Source organism: Nicotiana tabacum, chromosome 7 (assembly GCF_000715075.1).
Source record: "Nicotiana tabacum cultivar K326 chromosome 7, ASM71507v2, whole genome shotgun sequence".
In the NCBI taxonomy this organism is placed as follows: domain Eukaryota; kingdom Viridiplantae; phylum Streptophyta; class Magnoliopsida; order Solanales; family Solanaceae; genus Nicotiana; species Nicotiana tabacum.
The window spans coordinates 153117427-153142215 of NC_134086.1; the positions used below are offsets into that span (position 1 = coordinate 153117427).

At 37.7% G+C, this 24789-nt stretch overlaps 2 protein-coding genes across 2 annotated transcripts; one reads left to right on the forward strand and one right to left on the reverse strand.

The window, feature by feature from the left end:
* The first annotated feature begins 1980 nt into the window (after positions 1–1980).
* LOC107792091 (transcription factor MYB17-like) lies at positions 1981–6495 on the forward strand. Its single transcript, XM_016614279.2, has 3 exons — positions 1981–2579; positions 5228–5357; positions 5506–6495. The coding sequence occupies exons 1-3, from the start codon at positions 2447–2449 to the stop codon at positions 6212–6214; spliced, it is 972 nt and encodes a 323-aa protein (XP_016469765.1). The 5' UTR covers positions 1981–2446; the 3' UTR covers positions 6215–6495.
* Positions 6496–7437: 942 nt separating this feature from the next.
* On the reverse strand, positions 7438–11009 carry LOC107803249 (remorin). The gene is made up of 5 exons (XM_016626928.2): positions 10654–11009; positions 8706–8753; positions 8410–8497; positions 8174–8255; positions 7438–7797 (listed from the first exon to the last, which is right to left on the reverse strand). Exons 1-5 carry the CDS (start codon positions 10763–10765, stop codon positions 7597–7599), a joined length of 531 nt encoding a protein of 176 aa, XP_016482414.1. The 5' UTR covers positions 10766–11009; the 3' UTR covers positions 7438–7596.
* Between the last annotated feature and the right edge of the window lie 13780 nt (positions 11010–24789).

A 24789-nucleotide genomic window follows, 5' to 3' on the forward strand; every position in this document is an offset into this window, starting at 1 on the left:
TAGATAAATAATCAGATTGCCAACAGTATCTAAATCATAAATTTTGAAAACAATAAACGTGAAAAGAACAGAATTATCATGAAAAGAATCACTAAGTGACCTTAAACTTCCTGTACGTGGAAATATTCACAAATTATTGTCTACTAACTTACATAATTATTTATAATTTGTTTTTAAATAATATGATAAACATACTTGTGTCAATCATCCCATGAACTGAAGTTTTATAGCAGCACCAACAACAGCAGAAGAAAGAAGAAGAAGAAGAAGAAGAAGAAGAAGGAGGAGGAGGAGGAGGAGGAGGAGGAGGAGGAGGAGAAAGGGGGCTGAAGTTGTTTAAAAAGTGGGTAAAAATTAAAACTTTAAAAAAAATAGGTATAGGCTAAATGGGGCGACCAAATAGGACGCACCGTGCAATTTTTACTATTTAATTGGGGTCAATAGTTTGGCTATCATCTCTCAATACCAAAGCGGATTTTAACTCAATTCTATACTGACTTTGCATTTGTTCATGGATTTTTTCTCATTTTACGTTGCTTTACTTATATTGTCTACGCATTTGTTCCTTATACGCATGGTGGCAAACGGGCGAGTCGGATTAGATACGAGCGGGTCCTAAATGGGTAATTTAAAAAATAGATAAATTATTCAACCCGACTCGTAAAAGTTAAACACATTAGTTATCCATTGATTAACCATTTTTTAAGTGGATAATATGGTTCTTATTCATATTCGATCCGTTTTTAAAAAGTTCATTATTTAACCCATTTTTAATAGATAATATGGGTGAAAAACGGTTTTCTTTTAACCATTTTGTCACCTCTAATTATACGCTAGAGTCTGACTTGTTATGTTACATGAACTTGTGTACGGGTACTTGTCGGTGCAGATTTATTTGATTATTTCACTAATTTTTTGCTGTGCAGATTTATTTTATTATTCACCAATTTTTAGTGTACTTTTAAGATTCCACTAAAAGCACGCACATTCTTATCAGGCTATTAAAAAAAATTAAAAAAAGAGCTTACTCGCATCAGTAAATGCATCTTTCTTTTACATCTTTATCACTTAATCTATACATATTTATCAGTTAATAATAATAACTATAGGTCACATGTATTTCCATTTTAATATTAAGATAAGATTGGGTGATGTAAAGAGGGTGCGAGTAAGTATTTATACCTCAAACATGGGTATATTTTATCAAAATAAATTAAAGGTCCATTTGGGACAGGGAAGTAACTTGTTGTGGCCCAACTGCTTGACTTTTATTTCTCAGTTCCTATGCTGATTTCAAATCAACTCAATGCTAAAATTACATTATTTGTTTTTTTAAGCCTCCAAATTCGCAGCGGCTATTTTTTGGGTCCGCACTAAAAAAGGCGAATCCAAAATTTGAAGGCCGGGAGTGCACTTTTGGATTCAATCAAAATTTGTTTTGTATATAAGACGTCTACTACTAATATATTAGTACTTTTTTCAAAAGACATACACACATATATATATATAGAGTTTTTGCAACTTTATGGGTGCCGATTACCCCTCTCGGTATAACATAACTTTGTCTCTGTGCATTGAGTAACCTACTTACTGTGCGATCTCACAAACCACACAAGAAATGTAAACCGCACTAGGTAAACTTGGTGCGACGAGCTCTGATTGAAGAGGCTGCTGGTGACAGGAATCGATTGTAGGTCTTGCATATGAGAAACTACTCAAACAACCAACTCAGTCAACCCTTGCGGGCCACGTTGTTATTATTACTCCCTCCGTTTTAATTTATATGAACCTATTTTCTTTTTAGTCCGTACCAAAAAGACTGACTTCTTTTCTTATTTGGAAACAATTTAACTTTATGCAATGATTTATAATCATACAAAGTATATATACCTCATTTTGCACTACAAATTTAAAAATCTTTTCTTAAAGTCAAATAGGTTCACTGAATTGAAACGAATGAGTATTATTATAAGATGGGATTCCTCTCTTTAAATGCTCTGTTTTTCTCTCATCTCCTCACTGCCTTTAACCCTGGAAGCTTATTCTGCCTACTAAGGAGTACTGTATACGATCAAATTTGAATAACCAAAACCTCAAGAATTTGAAAAAGGCATGCATTTAATGCAACTTTATTATTCTATTACGTCAATCATTCAATTTTTTTTTGCTCCTATTCTTTTTATGAAGAATAAATTTATGCAAAGCTAGAAACAGTAGTATTTCTCAAAGCGCATCATATCATGGCATTTAATGTGTAGCCGGCTTCGGAGTTGCTGGTGTGTACTACACTCTACACACAACTCGTACTCAGCCTACTCCATTTGATAGGTCAATTTTCTTCTGTTTACTATTCACTCTTCCTAGAAAGACTCATTCTTTCTTGTTTAAAGTTAAAGACTTGACTTTTTTTTTTATATCTTTGTGTGAGTGTGTGAGAGAGGGAGGAATGGGGAGAATACCATGTTGTGATAAGAATGGTATGAAGAAAGGACCATGGACCCCTGAAGAAGATGAAAAGCTCATTGAATTTATCAAGAAAAATGGTCATGGTAGCTGGCGTTCTCTTCCAAAACTTGCAGGTTTTTTCACCACTCTTTTCTTTCTGTTTTAGCTCTATTCTAAAACCCTTTTGTACATAACTCACTTTTAAGACTCAAGTTCCATGTTATCTTAGTCATTTTCTCCTGCGACGGAGCCGGCATTTTCGCTAAGGGGAGTTAAAATATAAAGAAATGAACTCACCAAGAAGTCAACGTTTGTTAATATAGAGTATATATACATATTTTTAAACAAAGTTACTCAGCTACACACTATAACTTTCCGACAAAGGGGTGTCGGTTGAAACAACTTGGGTGTATGTGGCTCCGCCTCTGTCTGTGACCTCATTCTGTGATGTACTACCAAAGAATGAGTAACAGAGGATGTGTTTTCTTGTATTTTAATCAAAATAGTCTAGTTGTACCTCTTGCCTGAAATTTGTATTTTCAATGGCTTGGTGAACTGAACTTGAAAGGGGTTCCGTGTGAAATTTGCCTAAGGCAGGCAAATTTTACATTGGAACAAGAGAGAAAAGTGAATGCCATATAAGAGTAGCTTTTTACTCTTTCATGAGCATTAAAGTTCTTCCAATTTTCATGTAATACCAATAAGGAAATGGTGAATTTTTTCAATTTTTTTTTCACTGAGCCTTTTTACTGTTTTCCCAATCCTTAGTGCTGCTCTACTTTGACTTCTAGTCATGCATAATGAGTGAATAACCTCAAGCCCACCTAAACTATACATTTTTGTCTCTCACCTGCCTAATTATTCGGTATCTCCAAACCCCCCCATTAATTATATACCCCATATATTTAAAAACCTCTCTTCAAATTTTTAATGGTGCGTGTGATACACCCTTCTATTTAGTCCGCCTAATCTAAATATCAATTTAATTAAGACTTTTAGCTAATAATAAAAAATAATTAAATAGGTAAATGTTTGTGGGTTAAAAAACAAAGAAAGCGGGGTGAAGGGATAAACACATGGTCATTTGTTAAAAAACAATCCTCTTCCATCTCCATAATGGTTACATCATGTCTCAATCGTGATTTTTGCCACTAAACTTCGATTAAACATTAGATTTTTCCCATTAACCTTCGATTTCCCTGGTAATTTTAGTTTAATACAAGATTTGGCCTTTTGTACAAGAGAAGAACTTTTTTAAAGATGAAACTCATAAGAAGAAAGATTAAAAAAAATGAAGAAGGCTAGAAATAAAGAAAATAAAAAAATTAAATTTTTTAAACAGGGTAATAGTTATTAACCATTAGACATGGCCAATTGGGGTCATTTTTATGTATAATTTCATCTTCCACGCGCCTTTTGGCGAGTTACCTTACATATTTCATTAAAAAATAGACGAAGGGTTTTTAATATATAGGGGGATATAGTTAAGGGGGTGTTTTGGGGGCACTGAATAGTTTAAATATGTAACTATAAAAACGTGATAGTTTAGAGGGGTTTTAGGGTATTCATTCTAGTTAAAATACTCTCTTTTTCGTCAACTTGTAATGTTTGTTGGGAATTGTCCCCTGTTTAGGACCTCTTTGCTATTCTCTTGTTGCAGTTATCATTTGGATGTCTCAAGTTCATGAGTTTGTGCTGATAAAATTAAGCCTTTCTTTTTTGTTTCTCTTTTCCATTTGTCCACATACACCTTAACTAGCTCTTCAATGATTTATTGAAATATACTAATATGTGTGCTCAACACATGCCCCAAGGGCTTTGAATTAGTGATTAGGACGCAATATGTTGATGTGTAAGTTAGGCACACGTCACAAGTTTGAACTCTGGCGTGGTCAAAGTTTGGTCCCTTTAGAGTTTCGAACTGCACAACTGATGTTAAGCAAGAAGCTCACATGGGATTTCTCCTATATCAAAAAAGAGTTTTGGCCTCAACACGGTTCCTCTTAATGTCAAAATGAGCAAGTCCACGGGCTATTTTGGTACTAATGTGCTGGTTCACTGCTTCTCGCTGACATCATAGTTCCTTAGTTATACTAACCAGCTTGGTCTGTTGGTGTCATGTTAATGGCTTATGCTATTATTGGGAGAGCTTACAGGATGAGTAATGCAATCTATTTTCTGGACTACAAGAGACAAGCATTACAGGAATACATGAAAACAGTTATGTAAAGTTGGAGGGACTATGTTTTACCTAAGATGTTGCCTTCTCTATGCAGTCGAGGCACCTGAGAATACTCATCTTCCATCTCCTCCTTTACCATTCCATTTAATCAAATGTTGGGATCAGCTTGCCATCTGCTTATATAGCTGAGTTATCACATACAACTTAGTACAAAACTTGGATATACTTTGTCAAACATATTATGGGGGAGAATCAGCTTGCTGGTAGATAAACTAGCTTTTTCACAAGGAAATATAGGAGACAAACATTCAAAAAGAAGATTTCACCATACATTTTGTGTTATGACTTGACATTGATTTTGGTAGTTGAATGATATTGTAAATACTAGGATGCTCAACATAGAGGGAATCTGAGGGAAACATTGGTCCATGGTATCAATATCATAAACTCATATATAATCTGTTTGTTTTTACCTGATTTTTGTTGGACTACTTTTCACTTTTGGTAGGAAAGTTAGAATTCTCTTGCTGGAATAGAAGTGAAGAATTGTGTTACTCATGGCTTGTTGATGAAGATCTATTCTGCAATTTTAAATGACAGGTCTTCTTCGATGTGGGAAAAGTTGTCGTCTTAGATGGACAAATTATCTGAGGCCAGACATCAAACGAGGTCCTTTTAGCCTCGATGAACAGAAACTTGTCATTCAGTTACATGGCATTCTTGGAAACAGGTTAGTGTTCTTTTGCATGATCTTGTTTTGGCTTTTGTAGTGGCATACTTAATGTCCTGTGTTTATCACTCCATTACCTAATTGAGAATACCTATTAGCATCATTTATACTTTAATAACTACGAATAATCATTACTGAGTTCATGTAGATGGGCTGCAATTGCTTCACAACTACCTGGAAGAACAGACAATGAGATAAAGAATCTGTGGAATACTCACCTGAAAAAGCACCTGCTTTCAATGGGCATTGATCCTGACACTCATGAACCATCCTCTGCATCTAATGGACTGCTGAGAAGACCGCCTACATCAACTTCAGCTCGTCACATGGCACAATGGGAAAGTGCTAGACTCGAAGCTGAGGCTCGTCTTTCCAGAGAGTCCCAACTCTTGGTTCCATCGTCTGTAGAAAGGTCTGATACTGACCATTTTCTGCGCATGTGGAACTCAGAGATAGGAGAGACTTTTAGGAAATTTAAGAACCGAGAAAAGACTGATTCTCAAAGTCCAGCTTCTCAAGCATCTTCGTGTACAAAATACGGATCAGCTTCAGGCATTACGACTGAGGTTGAGCTCGGTGTTGTTGATGGTTCCCCAGTTACAGGGAGTAACCTAAATGAATATACAGAGTGGAAGAATGGCCAACCACATACTGAAGAAATCTTGCAAGGTTCAGAGACCTCTAGCTGCAACGCGTTGGAGGATTCATCTGAATCAGCATTGCAACTTCTTTTGGATTTCCCTAGTAACAATGACTTGAGCTTTCTAGGCCACAGTGATTCATGTAGCATGTATCCTTTTTTGAGTGAAAGCTCATTGATCTGCCCTAAAGCAGAACATGCAGTCTGCTTCCTCTGATATCAGTGGCTCAGAAATATGGATTCTGAAGAATTTTCTGCTGGTTGTTTTAGTATCTCCAGCTGTGGAAAAACCACATATTCTAAGTCTACTATATATTACTGTCATAGCCATAGGACAATCTTAGCTCCAACTGGGGAAAAGACATGTATTTTACCTCTATATATTAGTGTAATAGCAATAGTGCTATAATGCATGTTATTTTTTGCTGGAATGTCCAGAATCATATCTATGTTTTTGTTTTTACAAGTCATGGTTCATATTAAAGACTTTTTACTTTATGCTGTTTTCCTCAATTTCAATCTTCACTGGTCTGAAACGGCCCTCTGCTCAAGTACCCCCTCTTCTATTCGAGCCTCAGCAGAGCGTTTTTTATCTCATTGCAGAGATTCTTGAAAACATATCCACTCATTGGAACTCCCAAATTTTTCATACATAATCTCTGTTACGCGGCGCCTTCCTGAGATTCCTTGGAAGGGCGACGTAAGGCTAAGCAACTGATGTCAGTGCAGTTGCTGTCCGCCAACTGAGGTTCCCTCCGTACGCTAGACTAGATTGTCAGTGCCGTACGGGAAAACCAATGTCAAGAGCAATTGAGAGAACATGAATGAGAATTGAGAATGAAAGAAAGCTTGATTGCATTAATGAAAGCTATTACAGAAAGGCAACGCGGTGTCGAGGGGGAGAGACACCAGTACAGAGAATTGTTTGCTTGCTAGAAAGTTTGATTGCTTGATCCCCCTAATAATGCTTAAAAAAAATAATCCAAAGCTACAAGACTAGACTTGATTAAGCTAGAGAAACATAATGGAAGTACATGGAATAAAACTACTCTATATTTACAATGAAAAAGACTTAGTTTGCTATAAGGCAGAAAACAGGTTTGTTGTCAACAGCATTGTCTTTGGCATCAGGGTCTGCGCGCGCGGCGCTGTTGGCATCTGCCTGCGGTTGGGCGCTGGCAAGTGATGTCGGTGGGGCGACAGAGGCACATGCGCGCTTGTCACTTGGCGCGGCCAAGACCACGGGGCCGTCCGTGGCGCTAGGCGTTGGAAGGCTTGCTAGGACGCCACGGGGCGCGCCCAAGGGGTCATGGGGCACGGCTGGAAAGCCGCCCATGACAGCAGAGCGTTTTTTATCTCATTGCAGAGATTCTTGAAAACATATCCACTCATTGGAACTCCCAAATTTTTCATACATAATCTCATATGCAGTATGAAGTATTAATAGAAACATCTGAAGTGGAATTATCATTATCATGACGCTTAAAAACTTTCATGAGTGCTTTTCTTACACAAATAGGAAACTTGACATGTTTGAAACACCCAATAAAGAGCAACAAGCATGAAAATTTACAAAGGAGAAAGAAACATTTCACAGCTTTAACATCCAAGGCATCCAAGCAACTTCTTAGGGGCTTGTCCGGTGGCACGATACTTGGCAGCCATCTCATCTGCTTTAAGAAGTTCTTCTCCCTTTCTGGCTTCAACCATAGCTCTCTTTTCGTCAGCCTCCTTGTGAACTGCGGCTACTCTATTTTTAATCTTCTCTGCATATTCTGCTTTCTTTTCCTCTAGTTGTTCCTGCAAAAATTCCACAAGATTATCAACTTGTGGGACGAAACCGCTCTATGCGATGAATCCTCAATGATACCTAACAACTCAACCACATGAATTGTCACATCCTATGCATTGCCCATATTTTGGTCAGCAATGGGCGATAAAAACCCACTTTTTAAAGTCTTAAGTTATCGCTTTAACTACCTGTAAGGTTTCTCGAATGTAAAGGAAATAAAAAGCCTTTGGATTACAACCTCATTTGTAGCCAGAATGTGGAATGCTTAATGAAACAATGTGCCAAAGCGGTTTGAAATGAGGCATTTTCCCCGAACGCATCATGTTTTCAAGTATGCCATATTCAGAAGTGTTGAAGAAGCATGTATACTAGATTTTGAATTACCTCAAGTTTCTTCAGTTTAGCTTCAAGATTTGCTTTCTTGGTGTTCTCCCATGTCCCAACTGCAGAGAACTTCTTTTGAGCCCTATCCATCGCAAGACAAGGTGAAGAATGACTTAGGCAATTGAATTGACTCAGGGAATAAAGTTTTGGTATGTATAATGTTCTTGTGCTCAAATAAAAACAAAAGAAGATCAACCCTGTGATGACTAAATAACATAGAAAGTTAAAAATCTTACCTGTTTTCCACCTTGCTTTTTTCACTTTCTTCCCATGCCTTGATATAAGAATTTCTTTTCTCTGTTTCAAGGTGCGCGAGAGCAATGTCTGGGAAAAAAAGAAAAGTATAGACAACTTGTTAATTCATGAGATGTGACTGATTCTGATAGAACCATCTTTTTGCTGTATTTTATCACATATACGTTGCAAGGTTCAAACTGAAGTTGCCTAAGCCAGACTAGAAATAAGACTAAAAAGTCGTTTCATTGAGAACTTAAAAACAAGAACTGGTATTAGATCAAGGCCTTATATATACCTCTATCGAGGGATCCCTTTGAACTCTTCTTTGTTGATGAATCGGTCTCTGCGAAATCAGAAAACAAGAATACATCATCAGACAGAATATTTCCCTCATGACACAAGCAGCTCAAAACCTTGCTTTCTATCGAACCTTTCAATCAGAAAGTAGTTACTAAATATTACAGAACTTCAAGTATGCGATCAGCCAAGTTAACACCAATGATCTGTTTGTGCTATGTTGTCCATAAGAACACTCCTTCTGAAATGCCTCACAAATTTCAGCATGAGTTCAACAACAATGTAAAGGATGTTTTTAATCTATCAGGTTATTTAAAAGATAATTACAGGTTATAGTTCATATAAAGCGGGATTGGTAACTTGACAAATAAGATAGCTTACAAGCTATAAAACTGTGGCATAATAATTTTTTGTCGACAGGTTACATTACACTATCAGATTAATCAATTCTTAAAGATTTTACATAGCCATGTATTTTGATAGTAAAGTGAAAAATACATCAATTGGTGTTTAAGTGAGTAAATGACTACACATATACATCTTTTCATTACCCTTTAGCTAAAAATCCTGTCGGCTAGACTTCCTAAAGAAAGCTTAGGGGTCTTTTGGTATGAGGGATAAGGAGGGATAAGATCTGGGATTAAATTTATACCCCAGACTTAATCTAGGATATCCCATCTTATCCCACTTTATCCCATCAAACTTGGGATTATTTTATCCCACCTCCCATGAGGGATAATTTAGTCCAGGGATTATAATCCCAATTTAGTCTACGCTACCAAACGACCCCTTAAGGAATTGCCCTCCACTACAATTGGTATCTACCAATGATTTCCAGAGTGGCAATCCACTAAGTTGGGCATCTAATCATAAATGTATTTATTTATTTATTAGAGTGGACCTACGTTATAATCATGATCTTAGAAAAATAATAATACAAGGAACAAGTATTTCCAATTAATTCAAAATTTGTTGGCATATAAAGCCATGAGAATCAGACATGACCAAGTCCAACAAGATATATAGTCATGAAAATAAAATCCATCAGCCCCAAACTAGAACCAAAGCAGTGCCTAACTGGAAAATGAATTGAGAATCTCCCCTATTCTTTGGTGGGATTTGACTTATATACCTTGATAGTTAAAAATATTCTATACCATTATGTATTCTAACTAGATAACTTGTCTTATTTTCCATGTTACGAGTTCCTCTAACTATATATGGATGATTACAATTCACATCTAATTATGTGTAAAAGTGATCTGATAGCGTAAAAAAACGCTAGAATATAAAAATTAAACATGCACTTCAAGTTAAAGAAAAATATAGGGAGAGTATAGAGGTTTAGGCCACAAAATTTAACCATCAAAGATGGCTAAGGGAAACATCAAATTCTTATTAAAATTCGTATCTGATCTTTATAATTTCAACTCTCCAGTTATAAACCCCCAAAAAACAAATTTGTTAAATATGAGAAATATAACAAGAGGATTCTGATGGTTTGGCAAGGATAATATCAGCATGATTACAATGAATTTAAACAGCGTCCATCAAAAATAACTTCACATATTTACAGATATTTTCATCAGAAGAAGAGGAAAAAAGAACATATCAGATGCTCAAAAACTAAATATGGTCATTGATATTTCAAACGGATGAATTTTCATTTTAAAAAAAAAACACAAAAAAGTCATAAAAATCTTATTATCTGTTACAAGTACAGATAGCAACAATTTTGAATAACGAACCTAACTTTAAAAACAGAAAAAAGAAAAAAAGAAGGAAGAATCCATCCTCTGAATTTTCATTAAAAAGAACACAAGAAAGTCATATACTCCGCTAACTATTAATACAAATAGTACTAATAACTGAATAATGAACATCCAAATGAAGGGGGGAAAAAACCCAGAGACAGTAGAGAAGAAGAGAGAATTGAGTGAATTTACTTGGAGGAGGAACAGTAGCGAGAGCTTTAGAATCATCAGCTTTGGTAGCCATGGCAGCAGCTGGAGAATTATCAACAGCTGGTTCTTGAGGTACTGGAGTTGCTTCTGCCATATTGTTAAACGAATGTATTTATTATTTTTATATATAAATAGAAGGAATCCAAAAAGGAAAATGGAAACTAGTTGTATAATATCTGGAGATTCTCTCTGTTCCTTTATAACTTTTTAGCTAAAAAAGCAAGGAATGAATGAATGAAGAAAGAAAGAAAGAAGAAATAGAAGAGGGAGAGTTAGTGAAAAAATTGGATAATTTGGTATTGAATCAGACGTGGAGACAGTGTTGTGAACGTGTCGGCATGTGAGAGTGTCGGCAGACTAGTATTACTACTCCCTTTTGCGTGAATAGTACTATTTAGAAGATAACGAAATCAATTAGCTTCTAAATACTTGGACTAAAGTTATTAAAATTAACATAATTTTATGTAACATGCTAAAGTACTCTCTCAAAGTTGGTGAGTTGAGTAATGAGATACAAAGAGCAACATAACTTTTTTTCTTTTTCATCTGGTATCCAATATCATATTCATTATTGGAGTCAGGAATTCAAATACGGAGATTATAAAAAAAAATCTATATGCCAAGGAGGTTTAATAACTTATATAAGTAATAGGGTAACTCAACATAATTGGGGCCTAAAACGTAACTCCAATTAAACGCTTAAATCTTTTATAATCAATTTTTTAAGTAATTATTTTTCAATTGATAATATAGTTAACCAATTTAATCACTCTTGAAACGTTGTTGATCTTATATATTTTTTTTTTCCGTTGAGGCAACTGTTAGGCAATTGAAAAATAATCAAATCTTTTTAAGTAATTAAGTATATTAATTAGAATTTTATTTTATATTTGTACCATTTTCCTTATCACTAACTCAAAATATAAGTTTAAGCCATTAATGTTAGAGAGACTATTATGTTTTAAGGTTCATCAAAGAATAATACAATATATTTTTTCCCTTCAAATTCTCATTATTTGGCAATCTTATTATTTTAAAATAATACTTATAGATTTTAATTGTCAGAATGTAAAAAATACAAAATAAAGGTTACATCAAGTTTACGAAAATTATAAAAATATGTTTACTTTATCCAAGAACATTTTCCATTCCTCAATAGTCACATCAACTTCACAATGATAAGTTTTTACTATAAAATGCTTAAACTTTTTTAAGGAAAAATTAACACATAACTTATTTCTTTTAAAATTAGGGCTCCTCGTAATTGGGTGTCACGACCCAATTTATGATCATTACCGGCGCTTAGGAGCAAGTGCTCCCAAGTAAGTCTCATAGATAATTTATAGAAAATCGGAGTTTTCCTTATTTTAGGACTATCCAAAAATAAACCTGTCTTAGAAATCAACAATACAACCAACCTATATCGACCAAACAAGTAATAATCCTCGTTCACGATTAACTTCATCTCCAAGTATATGATAGGAAAGTCTAATAAGAATCATAAGTCTATTTCAATAAAAGAATATTTATGGCACTCATAAAAATGATTATGGAGCGACTCTAAGAGTTTCAAGAAAGAGACTATAACAAATAAATAACAATCTTTGCCCACGCGAATAAATGCGGGGCTCACCAGGAATTGTCAACTCGTGTACTCTAATTAACGGAATCCTTGCATGCGTCTACTGTTGTCTCTGTAAAAACAATAGCGAGGAGTGAGTCGCTAGCTTAGTGAGTAATAATACTTAACCACAATCATTTTTACTAGAGGACAAGTCAAAAAACATGTTTGGATAATAATCACAAAAGAAAATGCCCTTTTAAAAAACGGTAATAATAATCAATCTCATCATGTGTTTCCTGTAACAAAATCAATTTAATAATTCAGTAATAAACTCGGTAAAAATTGTATCATAGCAAATCTTTATATTTGGGAGGTTTCCAGAAAAGGATCATGTAATCTGTATCAATGTGTGGACCCTTCGTAAAAGGAGTCAAATATAACTGTATGCCCCTTCTCGATGGAAAACTGTAACTATATGCTAGTTCTACCTTCTCACTAGCGAGGGCTCTAACTGTACTCGGTAATCAGTAAATACAAGGTGCACCAGGTCTAACGAACCCGCCGTTAGCTACGGGATCCTTCAAAGTCTCCTCCCATTCATACTTTTCTTTGTAAACAATAAATCTTCACATGGAAGCATTTTCAAAATAGTACAGGGCATTTCAATTTTTATCAAATCATGTAATCCAATTTCGTTGACGGTAATCATGTCTCTAGTAACAGTAAAACATGTCTAGTAACAGTGAGAACATATTAAATAACTGTAAACATCTCAAGTAAACTATTCAGTACCATATCAAGTAAAATACTTGTCCCGCATGCAATTTCAAATATTCGGTAACACATTTTATTTTCAAAATAATGTCTAAAACATGCAGGTTATGAAAACACAAATTGCGACAAGATTACTACTCACAGAACTCGTGTCGAAATATTAAACTCGTCACTTCGAGCAATATGTATGGCTTCATTAGATCAATCTATAATCACATCATATAGCTCTGGTGTTAATTTTCATGTTTAGACTAATTTATAATTAATTTAGAATATCCAATCCTTGGGGTTATATATTTGACTCTCAATTTGTCAAATTATTATTCTTATTTTACCCAAGCTATGAGTAATTCTACTTCTTCATAATCCATCACAAAATTGCTTTTTCAAATCTCAAACCTTTTGTTTCAATTTCTTTTCTAAATATATTGAAAATTTGCAAAGAATAAAAATTAATAGTTTACATATATATTCTCTTGATGGTTTTACAGAAGCACAACAGGTTAAGTAAGCATTTTGACTACATACTTAAATCATTAAAAATATAAATTTGATACGGTTTGCCTTGTTTGCTACTTAGCCTATTTCAGAATAAAGATTCTAATTATTCACGGGTATTCTCATATCTATATAAGTTGAATCAAACTACTTTTGAGTTGCAAATATCACTGTTTAACTCAGCCTATAAAAATTTATATCTACTCATGCTACAATTAACTCAAACCAGTTCATTATCTTCTAATTAAAGCGCATTCGTATTGCCTATTCACTATACCCTTCAATCTCATTAACCATGTGAAATAGAAGGAACTTGACTAATATTGTTGCTTATAATATTTCTTGTCAGTATTAAACTTTCAGTATCCAATTTAATCTCATAAACAACGTGATCAAAATAAAAAGAAATCGCTAGAAACCCAAGTAGAATCAAAGGTAGGGGAAAATTTGACCTTTAAGTCGAAGAGTGCTTTCACGGGTAGCAATTATGAGGTAAAATTCTCCTTCTTCAATTGCTTTGTCTTGGAAGCCTTATTCAGGAACTCTATTCTTTTCGTTCTTTTGAAACTTTGATTGACGACTGCTACTGTTTGTTTTCTTTTTCTTGAAGCTTTTGGCTTCATTCCCCTAAACCCTTTTGAATGTTGCCAGATTGTTTCTGGTGGGCTTCGACCATTTTTGTTCCATTCTTTCTTTCTTCTTTTTTTTTACCAATTACTTAACTACCCCTTTGTTAAATGTGAGGTATTACATTGGGGCCTAAAGCATATGACTTAGTTGCCAAGCCTTTGAGCCGACTCTCATAAATAAGTAACAAAATTTATTTTTGTCCGATTTACATAGTATTATAACTTTCGATGAAGGGGAATCAAATGAACACCTTGCACCTCTCCGCCTCTGTATAGGTCAAAATCTGACCACAGCAGCCTACCTAGTTAGAACGCCGCCCAAGGGGCGGGGTAGCGAGGACCATCACGACCTACTTCGGTCTAAGTATCCACAATGTGCAATGGGTCCAAAGACAATACTTAAGTATGATAAAAAGGCCACATCGTAAGGGCAAACAGACGAGAGAAGGTGGTCATAGTCACAGAATTATATATAGGTGATGAATTCCCCGAAGAAGATGGGCTTTTTTCTCTCTCTTTCCTCTCCTATGTAATCTTCTATCAAGAAGAGATGCAAATGAAACATCTCCATATATCATGTAAACCGATTATCCTCATCGGATTATAAGAGAAGAAATGAAAAACATCAATAAAGATTGATCGCCCCTATTTTATCTCACTCATCATTTTCTAATTCATTTATAGATTTGGAGTTTATTATGTTTGACTAATTTTAACCTCATCATTATTATTAGTTGTTTTAATCAAAAAGTTTTTGACATCTTTTGGTCAAACAATTTGGCGCCGTCTATGGGGATTTCTTAGTGAAATTTCCTAGTCTCTTCCAGATCAAAAATCGAAAACATGTTCACCCATCCAAAAGAGTGGTAAGTAAACCTCACGTGCTAATCTAGATCATGATGCTATATGCAAGCAGAAACTACAACCAACTAAGGCAAGCCCTAAGCCCCGTACATCGGGCGGTCATGAACCAACTAAGGCAAGCCCAACCCATGCAGGGAAAAAGCACAAAATAGAACGAGAAAAAGAGCTGAATACGACTATCGAATTTTGAAACCATCGCCCCATCAACCATTGAAATGCCAGGCAAAACGAGCAACACTATAAATCCACCACCATTCACCGACTCATCGGATCGGGGTAAGGAAAATATCATTTTGGTTCACCTTCTGTAGTTTGCTCAATCAGGAACACAAGCGCCGCGCAGGCGAGCGAGCAAATAAACATCTCAACTAGAGAATGGGAAACTGCTATAAAACAACCGAAATATCTCCCACCTGACAATCCAGCTCCTAGAAAATGACGACCCTAAGCTTCACTCTCTCCCTCTCCCCTAGGAGTTATCCCAACAGGTTTTTCCCGGGGACTTAGGGACCGAGTCGATGAGGGACACATCCCCAAGGTCAAAGTATAATTTATCGTCCCACATACCAATGAGATTTCCAGACCGGAAAGCAAAAAGATTAGACAGGGAAACACCAATGTATGCACGAAACGAACGTGAGCAAAACAACAACGCTTCATACTCTACGACATTACACTCTCTGATGCAAGGAAAAATCAAGCAAACTGGGACTCAATCAGAAAGAGCAGAGGTTGACCAAAACTGGGACTCCCCCATAGGGTACCCGACTCTCCAAAAAATTGGAACAACAACGTGTTAATATTTCGACGAAAGTTCGAAATAACACCCTTAAGGCCAAGGGCCTTCGCCAAAGAGAAGAGTTCGACCTCGATCGAACAACGATGGGTTAATACTTTGACGAATGTTCGAATTAACACCCTTAAGTTCAAGGGCCTTCGCCAAAAAGAAGAGTTCGACCTTGATGGAACAACGACGGGTTAATACTTCGACGAAAGTTCGAAATAACACCCTTAAGGCCAAAGGCCTTTGCCAAAGAGAAGAGCTCGTCCTCGATCGAACAACGACGGGTTAATACTTCGACGAAAGTTCGAAACAACACCCTTATGGCCAAGGGCCTTCGCCAAAAAGAAGAGTTCGACCTTGATCGAACAATGACGGGTTAATAGTTTAATGAAAGTTCGAAATAACACCCTTAAGGCCAAAGGCCTTTTCCAAGGAGAAGAGCTCGACCTCGATCGAACAACGACGGGTTAATACTTCGACGAAAGTACGAAACAACACCCTTATGGCTAAGGGCCTTCGCCAAAGAGAAGAGTTCGACCTTGATCGAACAACGATGGGTTAATATTACGAAAAAAGTTCGAAATAACACCCTTAAGGCCAAGGGCCTTATGCAAATAGAAAAGTTCGACCTCGATCGAACAACGACAGGTTAATATTTTGAGAAAAGTTTGAAATAACACCCTTAAGTCCAAGGGCCTTCGCTAAAGAGAAGAGTTCGACCTCGATCGAACATTGAAGGGTTAATATTTCGACAAAAGTTTGAAATAACACCCTTAAGGCCAAGGGCCTTCGCCAAAGAGAAGAGTTCGACCTCGATCGAACAACGACATGTTAATATTTTGATGAAAGTTCAAAATAACACCCATAAGGCAAGGGCCTTCTCCAAAGAGAAGAGTTAGACCTCGATCGAACAAGGACGGGTTAATATTTCGACGAAAGTTTGAAATAACACCCTTAAGGCCAAGGGCCTTCGCCAAAGAGAAGAGTTCAACGTCGATCGAAAAACGACGGGTTAATACTTCGACGAAAGTTCGAAATAATACTCTTAAGACCAAGAGCCTTTGCCAAAGAGAAGAATTCGACCTCGATCGAACAACGACGGGTTAGTACTTCGACAAAAGTTCGAAATAACACCCTTAAGGCCAAGGGCCTTCGCCAAAGAGAAGAGTTCGACCTCGATCGAATAACGACTGGTTAATATTTTGACGAAAGTTCTAAATAACACCCTTAAGGCCAAGGGACTTCTCCAAAGAGAAGAGTTCGACCTCGGTCGCCAAAGAGAAGAGTTCGACCTCGATCGAACAAAGACGAGTTAATATTTCGACGAAAGTTCAAAATAACACCCTTAAGGCCAAGGGCCTTCGCCAAAGAGAAGAGTTCGACCTCGATCGAACAACGACGGGTTAATATTTCGACAAAAATTCAAAATAACACCCTTTAGACCGAGGGCCTTCGCCAAAGAGAAGAGTTCGACCTCGATCGAACAACGACGGGTTAATATTTCGACGAAAGTTTGAAATAACACCCTTAAGGCCAAGGGCCTTCGCCAAATAGAAGTGTGCGACCTCGATCGAATAACGACGGGTAATATTTTGATGAAAGTTCGAAATAACACCCTTAAGGCCAAGGGCCTTCGCCAAAGAGAAGAGTTTGACCTCGATCGAATAATGACGGGTTAATACTTCGACGAAAGTTTGAAATAACACCCTTAAGGCCAAGGGCCTTCGCCAAAGAGAAGAGTTCGACTTTGATTGAACAACGATGATTTAATACTTAGATGAAAGTTCAAAATAACAACCTTATGGGCAAGGTCCTTCGCCAAAGAGAAGAGTTCGACCTAGATCGAACAACGACGGGTTAATATTTTGATGAAAGTTCGAAATAACACCCTTAAGGCCAAGGGCCTTCGCCAAAGAGAAGAGTTTGACCTCGATCGAATAATGACGGGTTAATACTTCGACGAAAGTTTGAAATAACACCCTTAAGGCCAAGGGCCTTCGCCAAAGAGAAGAGTTCGACTTCGATTGAACAACGATGATTTAATACTTCGATGAAAGTTCAAAATAACAACTTTATGGGTAAGGGCCTTCGCCAAAGAGAAGAATTCGACCTCGATCGAATAACGACGAGTTAATATTTCGACTAAAGTTTGAAATAACACCCTTAAGGCCAAGGGCCTTCTCCAAAGAGAAGAGTTCGATCTCGATCGAACAACGACGGGTTAATATTTCGACGAAAGTTCGAAATAACACCTTAAGGCCAATGGCCTTCGCCAAAGAGAAGAGTTCGACCTCGATCGAACAATGACGGGTTAATATTTCGACGAAAGTTTGAAATAACCCCCATAAGGCCAAGGGCCTTCGCTAGAGAGAAGAGTTTGACCTCGATCGAACAACGACGGATTAATATTTCGATGAAAGTTCGAAATAACACCCTTAAGTCCAAGGGCCTTCGCCAAAGAGAAGAGTTCGACCTCAATCGCACAATGACGGGTTAACATTTCGACAAAAGATCGAAATAACACTCTTAAGGCCAAGGGCCATCGCCAATGTTAGTTCGTTCTGACCTGGATGACTCTTGTTATGACTGGCTTCGTCTGAAATAATGAGTATGTTATGAAATCCCGTTTCAACTTAAGAGCGGGTCCGCTCAAAGCAAATAGTCACCTGTCAACCTTGCCCATATGGGTAGTTCAACGACTCCATTCAGTCACACGACGGAGTCTAACTCAGTCCGGCTGAGATTAAACTCCTTGAAAATCAGGAATAGACCATAAGAAGATCCAAAAATTCACGCCAAAATTATGCAAAGGAAAAGGAAGGGAAGCGCAAAAGACATACACCGATGAAAACTTATTTTTATTCAATGTAGTTGCGCAAATAGTCACCAATTACATATGGATAAAAGCCGGGCATGTCCAAAGAAAAAGAAAGAGAGAAAGTAACACAAAGACAACCATCGTCATCACCACTGTCTTCCTCACCATCGTCTCCAGGAAGTATCTCTTCATCACCAACATCCTCATCGACCCCCGGCATCGCAGGATCATATCTGCAGTTAACACGAGCCTCTCGTGCCTTTGCACATACTTCTTCATATGTAGCCTCAGAAACATTGCCCGCTTCCCACAAACTCTTATATATGTCCCGCTAGGCTTCGGCATGTACCAGAGCTCATGCAGATGATGGGGAACAACGGCGGAGGCAGATTCAACTTGGGCCAGCAATTGCGCCTTCTCGGCTTCAAGAGTAGCGACCGGGTCCCCCAAAGTCGACGCTTCCCGGTCGATGTCACCAATACGATGTTCAAGCCTTACCTCCCTAAGCATCGTCGTCGCCCTCTCAGATTCCTACTCGGATTGAAAAATGCGGATAGGGTCCTTTAAAGCCGCCACCCTCGCTGAAGCCGACGCCCAAGCACTCTCAATATTCTCCAACCCGGAAACCTTTCTCTCCAGTTCAGCCAACTTTCCCACCCATTCCTCACTCATCGCCTCGACCCTGATGGCATTCTGATCCATCTCGGACTGCATCGATCGCACCTTTTCCTGAAGATGCTCGCACTCTACGACAACCCATTTTCCCAACTTAAGTTCTTCATCCTTTGCACGAAGTTGCTCCTCGAGCACGCTTCTCCTACGAATAGCCTGTATAAATTCCTGATCCCTCTTCTCCAGTTCCTCGCCAAGATATCGATCACTAGCGTTTGCCTTTAGCCGATCGTGCATCTCACAACACTTGTTGCAGTAGCACCGATATTTCTCCAACATCGTCAGGAAAATCTTGGCCCGAGTATCGGCCCTATGAGCACTCTCAATCTCAACCATGTACGTCTAAGAAACGAAAAGATGGGTTAAGGCCTGGTCGCCAAAAATGAAAAGAACATAAAAGAAAATGGAAACTTACCCTCAAACCCATAGCGGCCACTTCATGCATCAAATCAATATCACGAACGCCCCGGAGAGCCTCGCTCTCGGCGACAGAACACAAAAGGTCAAATTGCGGCTCCAGGTCCTCCGTATCCCCAAGAGGTTGATATACGATAAGATTTCAAGTATACGGGACGGGCCTCCTGCATGAACCACCGAACGGTTAAGGCCCTCTTTAAACATCCCGACATCATCAGGATCAAGATCAACCTCAGATTCATAGTCATCGATCACATGTCCACAATGCCTTTTCCCCTCTCTACAGTCGAAGAAGGGGCACGACCCAGTCTAGAAGATGAAGGCCCACACAAAGTAACAACAGCGGCCTCGGGACTCCGACTCTTCATCGTAGTAGTCTATTGGTCATTTGTAACGGTCGGAATCTTTGTCGACGGAGTGATCGCGGCGACCGGCTCCACCTCTGCAGACTGGCTACCATTATTCCTTGTCTCTAACTGAATTCGAGGGATATTGTCCTCTAAACATATCATGGTTGATGGAGCCGTCTCAAACTCTACCCATCGTCTCTTTGATGACCCCACGTCATCCTGAGCATGGGAAGGCTCCCTCATTGGGCAGATTGCAGAAGCCGGGGCCCCAGATTGAGGAACAATTTCCGCGTACACGGCCACGGCCACAGACTCAACTTGAGCAGCCCTTGCCGTAGGTCGGGCAGCAGGCCTCGGAACGGGCCGAGTAGAGGACGCCGACTGACGAAATGTAAGTGGAGGAGCCCTTGCCCTTCGTACTCTACCTGCTAGAGATAGAACGCCATATAAACAATAAAGCCAAATTGCAAAATGGAAAGCAGAGAGTATGGTAAAACTAATTACCGGTAAGGGGCTTACGCCCGTAGTTCTCGTAGAAGGACGACCATATGCAAACTCCTGCCGTATTAGGAAGAATGGAGTTCACCCAATCGAGGATGTCGTCGACAGGCGTAGGGGGCAGTCTCTAAGCTGCAAAAGTAAAAACAGTTCAATACCGCCTAAAGAGAAGCGGTCGACCATCATTCCGACCGAAAATATAAAAACTTACATGCAAAGTTCTATCTCTTAGGGAATCATGCAAGATCCGCCACAAGGTTCTCAGTCCGCACATAAAAATAATTCTCGTAAAAGCGACGGTTGGCCCTGTCGTCCATCTTTACCACCAAGCTCTTCGTCCCTCGATGGCGCATGTGGATCATCGTGCCTCGAATGAGTTGAAAGATGAAGATATTGAGCATGTGTCTCAAAGTGATCTACCAACCAGCAAGCTCCACGAACTTGAGCAGCATGAGGAACAATTTGTACAAGTACAACGAAAGTTGAACCGGACACACCTTGTAGAAACGGCAGAAATCTACTACCAAAGGGGGAAGAGGAAGCGTATACCCGATGATGAAAGGGTATGCGTAAAACGCACAATATACCGAGCGATCGAAATGTATGATATCGTCACCCACCGCCGAAAACATTTCAACATGGCGAGAAATCCCTCATTTTGCCCTTATCTCTGCAATATCTGCCTCAATCATAACAGAGAAAGCGGGTTCCGGCTCTTCTCTGGCTGGACTGTGGAAATCATTCCACGGCTTTCCAGGATGAGGCAGTATCTTGACCGTCGTCGGAACCCCCTCTTCCTCTATCACTTCCACTCCTCCGGGAGCAGAGATATCACTTTCCGACGCCGGAATTGCGGCAGGATTATCAGAGCGGGAAGAACTACCAACCATGTGTATCGATTTACTGGAACAAAGGGCTTAAGAAAAAAATAGATGGGGGCAAAAATTTCCGGCTAACCGAGGAAGATCGAAAATCTGAAAGTATTTGAGAAGAGGAAGATCTACTATGTTCTCTCAACAAAAGCTAGAAAGTGTACCAATCGAATAGTGTCTTTCCTATATTTATAGGGACATAAATTCCCCAAGCGGGAAACCCAAGAGTCGCCAATCGAAACTGATAAGGGCATCACCAGGAAACGTGGTGTCATAATGACAGTAGCCATGAACGACGTTTCAAATCGAACAAACGCTTCGATTCCGAACGATTGCGACGTTTCCAAGGGCACCGTTGTAGTGTCGTCCCATCGCCTCGATCCCTAGACTACGTCCAAGGCACGAACAGTCAGATTTTTCCGAAGTGTTCAAAATCATAGTCCGACCGCCGGACCCACCAATAACGACCCCGACGGACGGAGGGACTAACTGTATATGTCAAAATCTGACCACAGTAGCCGACCTAGTTAGAACCCCGCCCAAGGGGTGGGGTAGCGAGGACCGTCACGATCTACTTCGCTCTAAGTATCCACAATGTGCAGTGAGTCCAAAGACAATACTTAAGTAATGATAAAAAAGCCACAGCGTAAGGGCAGACGGACGGGAGAAGATGGTCATGGTCACAGAACTATATATAGAGGATGAATTCCCCGAAGAAGGGGGCTTTTTTCTCTCTTTCCTCTCCTTTCTCTCCTTTGTAATCTTCTATCAAGAAGAAGAGATGCAAATTAAACATCTCCATATATCATGTAAACCGATTATCCTCATCGGATTACGGCTTCATTCAAGTAAGCTAGTGATCTATTTTATTTACGTCATTTTACAGATAATGATTCCATCATACATAGTGTAGTTAACTTAACTCAAGCTCAACCGTTTTTGAACAAGTTATTAATTGGATCACGTACGATTACTCTATTTGTGATTTGTGATAGTATCAAATTTGACCAAGCTGTCTATCGATACGGTTAATTACTACAAGTAGATTGAACCCCAAAATGATGTAGACTCAGCTAAGCCTACCCTATTATATTGGCTTAGAGATCCCTACACGCTTCATGTGATGGTGCATATACAAGTAAAATAGACTTTTGTTACCCAAAAAAAATGTAAAATAGATTTTAACAGTAAGTAACCCTTTATATCATGTCTTATCCATTAATTTAGATGCGCCCGGTGTAACATTAGTTAATAGAAAAAATATTTTTTATTAGGAATCTTTTTAGTTTTAGAGGTCGAACCCGAAATCTTTGATTAATGGTCGATGAATCTCATTCATTCATCACGCTTGATGGTATTATATAGAATTTTAAAATATTATTTTTGAGGTAAGAAGGTTGATTTTATGGAACTTTAAGTTCGATTCGTCGAATAGAAGATAACACTTCGAGTGTTGTCTTATTTTTCAAACACAATCTCAAAAGTTTTTCTTATTTTTAATTTTAACGTACAAAAATTGGGGTAAGAAAAACAGAAAAGAGAGTAACGAAAATTGAAACGGCATATATTATGTGGTAGGGTACGTATAACCTTTATAAAATTTATGAAAATAATTATCATTGTTCAAGACCACCAAAAGTAATTTGTCCACTTGATGAGGATAAAACCTCTTTTTGACGACAAAGTTTCCCATAACGTTAGCTACATATAATTTCAAAACTTGAGATATTTTAATTTTCATTTGTTTTGTTTGTTTAGATACAAAATATCTGCATGTCTGGTCCTATAAATTTCTAAACTTTGTCTATTTATGCTGATTGTTCATCATTTGCTTTGTAAATTGCCTTTTTCTTGGTTTTTCTACATCAAATAATTTAACGTGGTGTAGTCGTTGTCAAATCACGAAGCATCCATGGTTCCCTTTACTCTTTATTAAGAACAAAATTAATATGGGCCTACTCCGAATAAATGCCAACAACTATACTGTTCAAAAGTCATAAAACAGATTAATTACCCATATAATCATTGTACTTATAAGGTAATTTTTTAAAATTAGCTCGTAAATACTAATTCAACTGATCATTTCATCTAACTTATCAGACAGTGTTTATCTAAATTACAAGTTTGGAAAGATAATAGTAGTTGAAATATTTTGGATTTGTTCTTTTGATTTTCAAATAATTAGTGAGTGCTTGTAAAAATTCGAAGCTTTGAGAATTAGAAATAACCCAATGTTTTTCTGTCCTACCTTTTTCACCTTTTAGGATGAAGTAGGATCCGTGAACAGTGAAAAGAAAGAAAAAAGTAAAAGCAGTGAGACTGTTAGTGGCTGTTACGGATACAACCCCTCTTCATCTCCAATTATCTCCATTTTTTCAAGTTCGATCCATGACAAATGTTAATGATTTAGATTTCATTGATTAAAAATATATCTAAACCATGGATAATATAACAAATACTTCCATATATTTACTCCCAATTTTTTTTGGCCATCCCGCGATTCTCATCTGCCACATTTCCCATTCGCTACTCAATTTTTCTTTTTTTAATATTACTACACTCACCCTTTCTTTTTTTGAACTGGTACACTCACCCTTTCAAATAGGCAAGAATCTAACCAATAGATACGTCTTAAAAAAGAGATTTTTTTATTCCTATACAATATTGGAAACTTTATTACTTTAAATATTCAAGTTTAGTAAATTACCCTACCTAAACAAGTTTTATTTATAAAATATATACATTCCACCTTAAAAGGCTCTCAATCCATTATTAATGCCTTCAATTAAGGGATTTAGTTACACCCTTTTCCTTTTTTTTTTCTCCTCTTCTCTTTCCATATTTTTCCTCCGCCTTAAAATACAGTAATCTTCCTATACGACCCAGTTATATACATTACTTATTAACTCACGGTTTACTCATTTCTTCGAAAATGGATGAGGATCATGTTTTTTACTCATCAAAAATCTGATTATTCAATAATTTGGCATTTACTTAAGATGAGATATATTAGTATTATTTTCAATAAAAAGGGGATTACAAGGCTTGTATCACGTCCCCAATTTCTGAGTGCATAATAAAACAAGAGGTTTAACAATAATATTTTGAGAATTACTAAACAAGTATCAGTAATTTTAGTTGCCCAGTTAAGTCGATTCCTGATAGTAGGCTATATAGACGCTATTTACACTCTAAATGAACCACACTTTATTGTTGTTTTAAATGCAAAATGATAACAAAATACTCTAATTAGTGTTCTTTTGCTTTGCAGGAACTAATCCAAGTTAGGAAGAGACTATGGAGTGTTTTGGAGTCAATAATGTGGATATAAGGCCATTCAAGAAGAACCCAAATGAAAATAAGCAAGAAAAAGGCAAA